This window comes from Schistocerca americana, chromosome 1 (assembly GCF_021461395.2).
Source record: "Schistocerca americana isolate TAMUIC-IGC-003095 chromosome 1, iqSchAmer2.1, whole genome shotgun sequence".
Taxonomy (NCBI): domain Eukaryota; kingdom Metazoa; phylum Arthropoda; class Insecta; order Orthoptera; family Acrididae; genus Schistocerca; species Schistocerca americana.
In genome coordinates, this window is record NC_060119.1 from 306344309 (window position 1) to 306358422 (window position 14114).

The 14114-nt window shown below is 41.2% G+C and overlaps 1 protein-coding gene across 1 annotated transcript in view; it reads left to right on the plus strand.

Annotated features, from left to right (window-relative positions):
* Positions 1-6287: 6287 nt before the first annotated feature.
* Positions 6288-14114, plus strand: part of LOC124622174 (MAP7 domain-containing protein 1-like) — a 262531-nt gene continuing 254704 nt past the window's right edge. Inside the window, exon 1 of the mRNA XM_047147822.1 lies at positions 6288-6456. Within this exon, the coding sequence (XP_047003778.1) occupies positions 6436-6456 (21 nt within the window). The 5' untranslated portion in view covers positions 6288-6435. The remainder of the gene's footprint in view (positions 6457-14114) is intronic.

Consider the following 14114-nt stretch of genomic DNA (forward strand, 5'->3'; position numbering starts at 1 on the left):
CAGTGTGATAGACTGTGTATCCGTAGTATATATGGGAACGTATCAACGTGTGGTAGAGGGTGAGCAGAGTGTTGGGGTGAGCCCCCCACCATACTTTTGTCACAGATTTGATAAGGTTCAATGCTTTTTCACACATACTCACGATGGTTTGAATATGAGGTATCCAACTCAATCTGGAATCGAAAAGAACACCAAGAAACCTCGCCTGGGATTTTAATGGTATTTTATGATTAGAAACTTTTATACTATTCAAGTAGCCTGTCATAGTTTTGTTCATCAAAGGATCAAGTACCAATTTTTCTGCCGAAATCTGTAACCCACAACTACGTAATGTTTGATCCAGTGTGCCCATCGCCTTTGATTGCTCACACACCGCCTGATCCATTCCTCTGGTCGACACATACAAACAAATATCGTCTGCATATTAGAGGATTTTAACTGGACAAGGGATAATCCTTGCCAGCTCGTTAGTATATAGTGCAAAGAGTAGGGGGCTGAGGATAGCCCCTTGTCGAAGACCTGTTGTAAAAGAACGTGGTCCAATTAATTTATTTTGGAACTGAACCCATATGTGTCTTTCAGCAAGGAAATTGCTGATTCCACAAGTCAGCTGTGGTGGGATTCCAGTGGTTTCCAACTTCTGTAGCAACACAGGTATAAGAACATTACCATACACTCCAACTATATCCAGGAATATAGCTGTTACATTCTCTTTTCTTGTTGTTGGGTCATCGATCTCTGATGTTAAGATATTTATATTATCTATTGTTCCCTTGCCTTTTCTAAACCCATACTGACTCGATGACAGGGTCTGATTTGATTCCAACCATCATTCCAAGTGATTTTTTACCAGGCGCTCGAAAGTTTTACTGATACAGGAAGAAAGAGAAATAGGTCTATATCATTTGGCCTGCTCTTCATCCTTATGTGGTTTCAGTATGGCTACCACTAGTAGAGTTGACCATCTTCTATTAGCGTGTCATTCATTCATATTTGGTTAAATGTCTGTAATAATTTTCTGAGTGCTATGTCTGGGAGATTTATTATCATCTGCTAGTGTATATCGTCCTTACTGGGTGTGGAAGTTACGCTCTTTTTAATGCCATTCATCAGTTCTTCTTACGAAAACGGTACCACGAGCGGCTGATTGTAATCCCGTTCTCTGGGGGGCAATATGGCTTCTCGGCTGTGGAAGCTGGTGAGATTAAATTCACAAAATCTTCAAGCCATGCAGCACTTAATGGCTGACGCATAGTGGAGTTTTTTTTTTTTTAAATCTTAATTTCGTCTAAACATCAGCGCTACTAACATTGTTATTTAAAGATTCACAGAAGTTTGGCAGCTATTATTTTTACAGTCTTTTAACAGCCTTCGAACTTTCGCTGCTACTTTCTGATGTGCAATGAAGTTTTCCACATTTTGTTGTTTACAGAAGTTACTGTGCGCAAGTTTGCACTGGGCTATGGATCTAGAGCACTCTGGTGTCCACCAGACTGGGGGCTGTCGCTTCAGAACGATGACTTCCTTATTTCTTGGAGTGGACATTGTTGCAGCGTCTTCAATAATTGAAATTAGCTGTTGGCAGGCCTCTTTTGGAGCTAACAAATTGTTGAAAGATTGAAACTTCACCTGGACTGTTGCAGAATACTTTGGCCAGTCATCATCCTTTATTTTCCACCTGCTGATTAGGTAGATAATTTCTACTGTATTTATAGGTAGGTCTATTGTGATTTCCAGAAGGAAAAGATCTGAGCCAAGAGGGTCTCATGTGACTGTCCATTCCGTTACATGGTTGAGGTCAACAGACCACAATGTCAAATCGACGGCCGACAGTCGTCTGTTTGGGTTTTGTATCATAGTAGGAGAATCGTCATTTAGAAGAATCTAATTGAACTTTTCAAAAAGTGTAACTAACTCTCTGCCATCTACCTCATCTATCACGCAACTCCATAGTGAGTGTTGTGTGTTGAAGTGTGCACAAAGGAGAAATGGCGTTTGAAGCTGGGCTATAATCTGATTCAGAGAAAGATATTGTATTTTACACTTAGGTGGTTTGAAAATGGTGACGATGGTGAATGTGCCGTTAGGAGTGTAAATTACAGCAGCAACTAGCTGGCATACTGTTGTCCTTATAGTGATATCCAATTTTTTAAACGTAATCGTCTCTCTAATCAACATGGCTACTCCACCTCCTTTTCCATCGTCTCTGTCTTTTCTGAGCACAGCGTATCCTTTGAATTGTATTCGTTGGGTTGGCTGAAACCAAGTTTCACAAATGCAAGCTACCGGTATGTGGTTGCTGCTAAGCTCCCAATAAAGACTTTCTCAGTTCGAGATTGCTGACCTTACATTCCACTGGAGTATTTTAAAAGCCATTGTCAGATTTGCAGAAGTCTTCAACAGCATTACGTATAAGAGCCTGTGTCGTTTCCATGTCTGTTTCACTTTTAAGAGAAAGAAAGATCTGCATTATTAAAGCACAAATGCTGTTAATAGTAGTTTCTCGACCAGTATAAGATGTTGCCAGAGGAGTGGGAGTGTATGGATTGTTTTGTATTGAGTTCTGTGTACCCTGAAATTCGTATACATATCAGAATAACCCTGCTTGTATGGACTGCAAGTAAACGGTTTATTTTTGTAAGACCTGGGAGCTGGAACCGACATAACTGCAGGCTTAGGTCCCTGTTGCAGCCTTTTGTTCGTCATGTTCAAACCTTTTGGTTTCTCGCATATTTTAGGCCAGTCACTAGGAGAGAGCTCTCATATTGTAGAAAAACCAGCAGTAGCCTGCGCAAGTGATGGTCGCGCTGACGAGACGGCAGTTGCGTAAGAAGCGCCATAGGCTTCGCTGTGCTTTGCTTCCATGTGCTGCTGATAAATTGGGCAACAATGATCAGAAGCGATGTGATTTCCGTCGCAGTGCAAACACCTGGGCTCTCCAGCATGTGAGCACTGTGAGGTCTTGTGGGCTCCCATGCATTTGGCACAGCAGGTACTACTACGACATTGCAAACTTAAATGGAAATATCTATGGCAATTATGACATTGAAAAACTGACTTTTACATACAGTGCAACAGGGCATCGCATACCGCATAAATATATGTACTGGAGAATTTGTTGAGATTTAAATGTTACAACACATTTCGGTGTGGGAATTACTTTCAACTCTTCATTTTCTTTTGCTTTCTTTGTGAACTTTCGAAGGCCGGTTACTAAAAATTCCGACTACTGCAATGATGTCTTGGTGGGATAATGCAACATCAACATCGGGGATAACTCCCCTTCTCTTTGTTAGGAAATTTGGAATATAAGCCTCCATATTCTTCAGCTGAAAAACATCAAGCAACCGCAACCTGTTTGCAGACTGCCCTGTTTTGGTTTCAATTTTATACCTGTTTCTACCAATAGCTGAGATATTAACTTTTTCATGTCTTAAGTTACTACTTTCTGTAAACAACATTCTTGCAAGAGCCATTGGATGTACCTTTCCTACATTACCATTTTATCCCTCTACACAGACGACGTAGGGACCCATGTCTGTTGATTCATATGTACAGGGCTATTACAAATGATTGAAGCGATTTCATAAATTCACTGTAGCTCCATTCATTGACATATGGTCACGACACACTACAGATACGTAGAAAAACTCATAAAGTTTTGTTCGGCTGAAGCCGCACTTCAGGTTTCTGCCGCCAGAGCGCTCGAGAGCGCAGTGAGACAAAATGGCGACAGGAGCCGAGAAAGCGTATGTCGTGCTTGAAATGCACTCACATCAGTCAGTCATAACAGTGCAACGACACTTCAGGACGAAGTTCAACAAAGATCCACCAACTGCTAACTCCATTCGGCGATGGTATGCGCAGTTTAAAGCTTCTGGATGCCTCTGTAATGGGAAATCAACGGGTCGGCCTGCAGTGAGCGAAGAAACGGTTGAACGCGTGCGGGCAAGTTTCACGCGTAGCCCGCGGAAGTCGACGAATACAGCAAGCAGGGAGCTAAACGTACCACAGCCGACGGTTTGGAAAATCTTACGGAAAAGGCTAATGCAGAAGCCTTACCATTTACAATTTCTACAAGCCCTGACATCCGATGACAAAGGCAAACGCTTTGAATTTTCGGTGCGGTTGCAACAGCTCATGGAAGAGGATGCGTTCAGTGCGAAACTTGTTTTCAGTGATGAAGCAACATTTTTTCTGAATGGTGAAGTGAACAGACACAATGTGCGAATCTGGGCGGTAGAGAATCCTCACGCATTCGTGCAGAAAATTCGCAATTCACCAAAAGTTAACGTGTTTTGTGCAATCTCACGGTTTAAAGTTTACGGCCCCTTTTTCTTCTGCGAAAAAAACGTTACAGTACACGTGTATCTGGACATGCTGGAAAATTGGCTCATGCCACAACTGGAGACCGACAGCGCCGACTTCATCTTTCAACAGGATGGTGCTCCACCGCACTTCCATCATGATGTTCGGCATTTCTTAAACAGGAGATTGGAAAACCGATGGATCGGTCGTGGTGGAGATCATGATCAGCAATTCATGTCATGGCCTCCACGCTCTCCCGACTTAACCCCATGCGATTTCTTTCTGTGGGGTTATGTGAAAGATTCAATGTTTAAACCTCCTCTACCAAGAAACGTGCCAGAACTGCGAGCTCGCATCAACGATGCTTTCGAACTCATTGATGGGGACATTGGGGACATGCTGCGCCGAGTGTGGGAGGAACTTGATTATCGGCTTGATGTCTGCCGAATCACTAAAGAGGCACATATCGAACATTTGTGAATGCCTAAAAAAACTCTTTGAGTTTTTGTATGTGTGTGCAAAGCATTGTGAAAATATCTCAAATAATGAAGTTATTGTAGAGCTGTGAAATCGCTTCAATCATTTGTAATAACCCTGTATTATCTTTACTAACATATTTGCTGTTACTAGGAAACGTGTTATTTCCTGTAGGAGGTACCGTTTTGGTCACTGAATTGTCCAATTTTTACGACTAACAGAGTTTTGGGAGGCAGGCTGCTCATTGCAGTTCCTGTTTCCTATATTTACACTCAAGTTACTGTCTACCCCTTGAACTTCCAAGTGTGTGCAACATTATCAATATCTACCATATCTACGTCACCTGCAACGTTACTACTGTGCTTTTCACTTGCCTTTGCCTTCTTTGGAACATTTACGTCAGGAGCTGCTGCCTGTTGGGGAGACGGTAATCTGTGTCTTGCCTTTTGTCGCTGGGTGTTGTTTGTCCGACACTGCGACAAGACAGCTGAACTTGATGAATGCTGATCCATCTCCATCTGGTCATTCTGAGGACAGTGATCTTGAGAGCACATTTCGATGGTACCCCATTGATGCTTATTTGTAATTAACACTATTGAAGGAGGGTGCATCATGACAGTCTCGTTGTTGTGACCCCTATGCAAAGCGATAGTCGACTCTTGACCATATCGACTGGGATTTCGTCATTAATTTCCATTTTAAAAATAGCCGCTGAGAGAAATCTCCCAGCGACGATGCTTTGACACTTGTTACTAACTACTTGTAGTTAAAATATTCAGTAGATTACACTAAAGAAAAATCTTGGTAACAGTTCCACAAAACACCTGATGAAATCGGTGCCGGCCGCCGCACGAAGCACAAGCGACTGCTCAGCGCGGCTGCCGCAACTGCAAGTAACAATTTGTCGTTACCGGTACCCGCTCGTCGAAAAGTTTTTCACTGCAGACAAGACAGTTGAGAGTCGAACTGATAATAATTAATCACCCTTCCTCAATATTCTTGAGAGCGATCGGAAAAACAGCGTTGTTTATTTCGTTGCTAACCGGATATCCATCCCAGTCTAACATATGTTAGATTGTTTCTGTACTCGGAGATCAGATTTGTACTTCCACATTGTATAGTGATCAATGGTTCTTATGTGTGCAATAGTTATCCGAAAAATTTGGTCAGGTAGTTGACAGAATTGACGAGTTGAGTCACAAATTAAAAAATGTTGTAATCTGCGCAACATCAGCAAATTTCCCGAAAGTGGTGTATGAGGGGTTTTTTAAATCTGTCGTTCTTCCATGCGGGGGGAAAAGAAAAATTTCCGTACATTATCCATTCCTGGGGAGGGCAGACTAAACATCCCTAAGACTCATCAAAATCTATGGTTAATAGGTCTGAAGAATGGTAACTTGTCCGTTCAAAAATTACGTGAAGATCAAGCAAACATCTTTAAATAGAGCTGTCTGCACCAGAGTATCTATGTTTGGGAAAAGGTTTGAGTGGGTATAAATATCTTTGTGTTTTACCACCTGACGGACTGTCAAATAAATTTCAAGGTGCGAAATGACTGTGATATGCCGTGCAGTTTACGGATATAAGGGTCAATCGCGACACAAAAAGACCGGTTTTTAAAATGATGGCATCAGCACAATAAGTCTTAACATGAGCCGAAAGGATAGTGTGGTATGTAAATTTTGTGTTGACGCTGAATTTACCACTGCATTTATGTGTAAAACCTGTAGACAAACATATTTAATATAATAAGAAAAAGCAAGTTAGGCTCTGCCCACTCATTTTTATATAGGTTTGTAATCGAGTAAAATTTTATCTGTCTTTATTTGTTATCTTAACAGCAAAAAATTTGTGTTGTAGTGCCCATATTCATTTATCGTCACGTGCCACAGTAGTATTGAACATTTCGATTTGTACAAAAAGAGATTTCTGGTACACGCAGAACAATAATTTTTTTTTTGTATTTCTTTAAATTTTCGACTGCCCATGTTAATCACATTGTTTGAAGTATCTGCATGATGTTACATTATTACTCCCACATGATATTTTAAGCATGAGTCTATTTTTGTTGCGTAAGTCAAATAACTGTGAAATAATTGCCGACTTCATGTTTCACAAACTGCATAAATAGTATACAATTTCAGTTCTTTTAATGTGGTATACCAGTAAATTTCTGCATGAGATGTATTGTTATAATGGCATGATGAATGAGTGTAATATTTATGTTACATTTTCAATCTGCACTTACATAAATAAAAATATTTTGAATATTTTATGTTTACTTCTTTATGATTTATTTTCTCACTTCCTCTTCCCATATATATTCACTGATTAAATAACTCACTTTCCAAATCCAGTGTTACAATTAAATATTTGTTTTGTGACAGACCCTGGGGGAAGGACTGTACCTGTAACTCAATCTGCTTCTCAGTACATGATGAGTCCCTTCCCATTGTTGTTAGATTGTTATTTATTAATTTTTTTCTGTGGTGTCATCAAACTGATGCAAATGTCAAATTTTTAGTCACATGTACTAAATATATCATGAATATGATATAATTAATTTTTAGATACAGTAATGAAATGTAAGGAGTTACTTTTGCAAACCGCCCTCCCTCCCCCCTCCCCTAAAATTTCGGTTGTGGCTGATTTGTAGCACAGCCCAAGGAGTAGGTTTGGTTGAAACATGTTAAACTGGTGAAGCCAATGTCAGTGCCAAACAGAGGTTGTAGTAACATATTGACCTGAAGTGTAGTTGAAAGCTTATGTCCGTACCATATTTAAATGCATTTTGTCATATTTATCTACTTTCCGCACTTTGTCATATTTATCTACTTTCCATCATAAAACATTAAAATTGCAGTTTATATTTAGCAAATGTATATGACAGTGTAAGAGACACGTCTCCAGTAGCTATTTTGACGCTTTTTTTTGTGTATTTTGTACATAAACTATGAAAAATGCATGGAGAAGGGGGGGGGGGGGGGTTTACTTTCACCTCCTGAGACAATGAAGTAACAAAGCTTCTGTTTTTTTCCAACTAGGAATATTATTTTATTTTGAATAATTTTGCTTCAGATGTTCTTCATTGACTATGAACATATTGCACCAAATTTGGCAATATGTGGATCATGATCTTTGTAATTTAGTTCTGTGTCTGAAGTAACTGTTCTTACTTCTAGTATTAGTCATGGGCATCACCGAAATTTCCTTCTGACCTAAGATTTTGTATAGAAAAATGGTATTAGTGTATAAAAAATACAAAGAAGTGTTTTTTAGATATTTGTTTTACTAAGGTTTCTTGACGGGGCGTATTCTATCCTAACCCAAGACCCAACCCAACTGCCCCTTTTCTGCAATACTAATATTTTAGTGAGATTTATATCTGCAGCATACCTTCACAGTTCAACACCTAATTAAAGGCAAAATAAACTGTCCCGTAATACACCATTTCTACTACTATATGGTCGTGCGGTAGCATTCTCGCTTCCCGCACCCGGGTTCCCGGGTTTGATTCCCACCGGGGTCAGGGATTTTCTCTGCCTTGTGATGACTGGGTGTTGTGTGATGTCCTTAGGTTAGTTAGGTTTAAGTAGTTCTAAGTTCTACGGGACTGATGACCATAGATTTTAAGTCCCATAGTGCTTAGAACCATTTGAACCATTTAATACTATACAGGGGACTGCTTTTGACAGCTGGGCAGAATGTGTGTAAGCTACTACTAATTTCTCCACATATAGTCCTAACATGAATGTGATTTCGCCAGGGAAAGTATTTCTCGTATGATAACACGGAAGTTGTTTTTGCCCGGAGATATTGCCCACTTCCATCTCATAATTGTGTGAAGTGTTGGTAACTGGCCTTTAATTATACAGGGTGTTACAAAAAGGTACAGCCAAACTTGCAGGAAAAAATTCCTCACACACAAAGAAAGAAAATGTTATGTGGACATGTGTCCGGAAATGCTTACTTTCCATGTTAGAGCTCATTTTATTACTTCTCTTCAAACCACATTAATCATGGAATGGAAACACACAGCAACAGAACGTACCAGCGTGACTTCAAACACTTTGTTACAGGAAATGTTCAAAATGTCCTCCGTTAGCGACGATACATGCATCCACCCTCCGTCGCATGGAATCCCTGACACACTGATGCAGCCCTGGAGAATGGCTGCCATCCACAATACGAGCACGAAGAGTCTCTACATTTGGTACCAGGGTTGCGTAGACAAGAGCTTTCAAATGCTCCCATTAATGGAAGTCAAGAGGGTTGAGGTCAGGAGAGTGTGGAGGCCATGGAATTGGTCCGCCTCTACCAATCCATCGGTCACAGAATCTGTTGTTGAGAAGCGTACAAACACTTTGACTGAAATGTGCAGGAGCTCCATTGTGCATGAACCCCATGTTGTGTTGGGGCACATGTTCTAGCAGCACAGGTAGAGTATCCCATATGAAATCATGACAACGTGCTGCATTGAGCGTAGGTGGAAGAACATGGGGCCCAATCAAGACATCTCCAACAATGCCTGCCCAAATGTTCACAGAAAATCTATATTGATGACGTGATTGCACAATTGCGTGCGGATTGTCGTCAGCCCACACATGTTGATTGTGAAAATTTACAATTTGATCACGTTGAATTAAGCCTCATGCGTAAAGAGAACATTTGCACTGAAATGAGGATTGACACATTGTTGGATGAACCATTCACAGAAGTGTACCCGTGGAGGCCAATCAGCTGCTGATAGTGCCTGCACACGCTGTACATGGTATGGAAACAACTGGTTCTCCCATAGCACTCTCCATACAGTGACATGGTCAACGTTACCTTGTACAGCAGCAACTTCTCTGACGCTGACATTAGGGTTATCGTCAACTGCATCAAGAATTGCCTCGTCCATTGCATGTGTCCTCGTCGTTCTAGGTCTTCCCCAGTCGCAAGTCATAGGCTGGAATGTTCCGTGCTCCCTAAGACGCTGATCAATTGCTTCGAACGTCTTCCTGTCGGGACACCTTCGTTCTGGAAATCTGTACCGCGCCACGGCTATTGCCCCGTGCTAATCCATACATCAAATGGGCATCTGCCAACTCTCCATTTGTAAACATTGCACTGACTGCAAAACCACGTTCATGATGAACACTAACCTGTTGATGCTAAGTACTGATGTGCTTGATGCTAGTACTGTAGAGCAATGAGTCGCATGTCAACACAAGCACAGAAGTCACCATTACCTTCCTTCAATTCGGCCAACTGGCGGTGAATTGAGGAAGTACAGTACATACTGATGAAACTAAAATGAGCTCTAACATGGAAATTAAGTGTTTCCGGACACATGTCCACATAACATCTTTTCTTTATTTGTGTGTGAGGAATGTTTCCTGAAAGTTTGGCCGTACCTTTTTGTAACACCCTGTATTAGTGTATGCAAAAACTGAGATTACACGAGTCGTACTGATTCGAGCGCTTTACATATTTCCCATGAAACAGAAGAGGTGTCATCTGTGTAGCTTAACATGTGGGAATTTGGATGAGGAGGGGTTGGGCAAGCAATATCATTAATGTCTACGAAAAAGAGAAAAGGACAAAATTAAATCTTGAGGAGCACACTTTATTACGGTATCAGTAATAATAGCTAGGAGATGCATAATCTTATTATCTATTTTGTATGAGTGTATTGTGTTGTGTTTAGAAATTTAAAATGGGTAGGTTGAGAGGAGAGGAAGTACCTTCCATCTATTATTTTACATAGGTGTTTTATTTACTTGTTTTGGCAGTAGGAATTGTTAGAGTTGGTGTCTGCTCACAAGTAATGAAACCAAGCAAAGTGGTGCAATACTTAAAGCTCTAGAATTGTATCCAGAATTATGACAATTCAAATCCCCACCGAACCATCCTGGTTTAAGTTTTCATTTGTTTCCCTGAAATGAGGTAGCAACTGCTGGGATGGCCCCTGTGTGAAGGACACAGATGATTTCCTTTCCCATCCTTCCTTAATTGGAGCTTGTGCTCTGTCTCTAATGATCCCATTGTTGATGGGACATACTTTCTAATAAGGTAATCAAGCGTGTGGAACAGTGCTAGGAGAAGTTTTGGATCGTATTTTGGTAGACAGTGGTTCAAATCTCCATTCAACCATATATATTTAAATGATGATGGTGGTGATGATTGGTTTGTGGTGCGCTCAACTGTGCGGTTATCAGTGCCCGTATAAATTCCCAACCTTTGCTGAGTCCAATCTTGCCACTTTCATGAATGATGATGAAAATGATGAGGTCAACACAAACACCCAGTCATCTTGAGGCAGGTGAAAATCCTTGACCCTGCCGGGATTCGAATCTGGGACCCCCTGCTTGCGAAGTGAGAACCTGACCACGAGCTGCAGAAATATATATATTTCGGTTGTCAGGGATTGGATTGGATTGTTTCTTTGAATGGACACCACAGATCCTCCCCCCTTTCTTTTCCTTTCCTTTCCTATTTCGGAACTTGTGCCCAATCTCTAATTACCTCATCATCTTTGGAACATTCCTTCCTCCCTTCAATTCAGATTTGTACGGAGTAGGAAATTTTTGTGCTGCATCCTATTTGTACTAATTTTGAGGCAGTTCACCACCGTGGCAGAGGCTGTTAATTTGTTATGATAGCGTGATGCTTAATTGAGAGTAGTTAGTTGGACCATCATTAGTAACAGTTTTATGTTTGGTGTGTTGGGACATACCACATTGTTCATTTGACAACCTGAAGATTGCACATTATCCAAAACTAAATCACAAATATCTTTTTAGTGCCAAGGGGAAAGAGAAGTCGCATATCTCCTAAAACTACACCATTTGGATTGTGCCAAGGGAAAACTGTCTGCCAGCCACTAGCCACAATTGCTATTTTTTTTCCCCCAAAATAGATGGTTTAGTGTAGAGCTGAGCAATTGTGATATTCCAGACATGGGCACGCGCAGGAGCTCGCATTGCCTGCTCATCGCCTCTTCAATTGGCTGTCTGCATTGAATTCTGGTTCTCCTGGGAATTGGAATATGTTACCTGAAAAGTTTACAGTGAAAGCTCAATTTTTAAATTCTGTTGCCACAGGCTGGAAAGCAAGGAAGAGAAACATGAACGTGGCATGTCTGGTGCAACTTAGCCAAAGGCTAGTGCTTGGCCGCTGTATGTCACACTTGTGGCAAGGAAAGTGGCAAAATATCAAGTTAAAATATAGAGGGTTTTGCAGCTAAATCAAAAGGGATGTTTCTGGATAGGACTACGAACGTGACCATCCCTCCAACTCAACATCCCTGGCAATCCAGTGTATTGCAGTGCAGTACTGTATGCTCTGCACTGAATTGGAGATGAGAATTCACCGAGGATGATTGGGTAGGAAGGGGTGTCTGTTATCTGTTCAGAATTGGGGACTGGAACAGGTGTACATAGTAGGTTCCTATGAGGTAGGCTACAACAGCCTGGTCTTAAATCGCAAACTGGGGAGAGTATTTGCAACAAGTGCTAATGCAGATTAGGAGGAAGGACAACAGACTAGACATATACTCAAGCATCACAGCCAAAATAAAATGAGAGTGTAAGATATTTACTAATCAGTAACAAGGTGTCAGTACTGACTGTGTACCTGGTTATGTACAAAAGGAAACAGATCATACCCAACAGTAAAGCCGCAGGAGAGGAGTGATAACTGGATACCTTGACAAGAAAGGGTGCCATGCCTCAAAATTATGGGTGTAGAGGTAAGATAGCAAAATCATTAACACCAGAAGGGTTCATCTAGAGTTACACTTGTACAGCAGAAGAAGAAAGAAAGGGTAGCCACAATAGCACAGGGACCTGTGAGAATTAAAAAGGTGGGTAGCCACTGACGACAATTGCCCAACAGTTACAGCAGAACGGATGGCTGCAGTCTGGCCCTCCCAGCAGCGTAAGAAACTGTACATGGGTTTGCATCAGTTCGTAATGAGTAAGAAAGCTATGTTAGAGAGGGGCTGGCTGCTGCAAATCCTACAACTTCTGAATCACCATGGGTGTTACTGTATGCTCAGGACTATGTGTATCAGCATTATATGGGCACAAGCAGCAGGGATCATATCTAAGTGATCAGAAGACAGTGAATATGTAACAAGTATACATCCACTTGTGCAGTCGTATGTGGAAGAACACTGCAAATGAGGTAGAGTACTTCAACATATCCCCAAGTGTTTTGAGTGGAAAGTTGGATGCTCTTGTCATAACGGGCAAGATCTGTATGAACGTATGCAATTGTCAGAATCACTTCCTCTTAACACTGAGGTACCTGGTTCAGATAGAAACCATTCCTTTCAACAGGGTATAGAGGATTAATAAAATCTTGAAAACAGTTGGGTTTGCTGCCTAGCAGTACAATGGCACTTGCTGGATGCAGTGGCAGCTACTGGTACAAGATGAGATTAGATGACACCTTACATGAAAATATACTATCTGTATCATAGATGAACAATTCAGGTACATTTAATGCCTTACATGAGAAAGTCAGAATATGCTGGTGAGTAGCTATGTGGCAGCATGTGGAACATCTAAATACAAGTGTTATTCAGAAAGTAGGGTCCAGATTATTATAAAACATAAACCATTATATATTTTTTAAATACCCTTTTCCCTGTACATGTTTCTCTATTTCTCCACATAGTTTCCATATTTGAACATTTGTCATGACATTGTACAAGCTTTCATACCCCTAAGTCATAGAGGTCTACCACCTGTGAGGATATCTAGTCTTCAACTGTTTCTTTCACCTCATTATCTGTTGCGAAGGGCTTGTTGCCAAGACACTCCTTTCTTTAGGCAGTGCTTGGTGCCAAGTCTGGACTGTATTGTGGATGGACAATCTGCTCCCATCCAAAAGATCTGATTAGATTTTTGATGTGAATGGCAGAATGGGGTTTTGCTTTGTCTTGCAGCAACAAAACTCCACATGTCAGAATGCCGTGTCTCTTGGTCTGTATTGCTCGTCGAAGTTTAGTCAGGGTAGCGAGGCAGGGGGCTGTTTTTTTGTTGTCTATTGCTGTGTGAACTCGACTAACAAGATTCCATGTCTATCCCACAACATGGTTGCCATAACCCTGCGTGTTGAGATTGTCTCCTTGGCCTTGACTTTGACTGATGGTGCCATGTGACGCCATTCAATTGACAGACGTTTACGTTGTGGGGTCATGTGAGAAACCCACATATTGTCCCCTCTGACAGTGTTCTCTAAAAATTGGTGGCCTGCATCAATCAAAATAATCAAGTGGGCCATTCTTTCCATTTTGTGTTTCTCTATAAGCAGCCTGGGAACCCAGTGTGCGCACA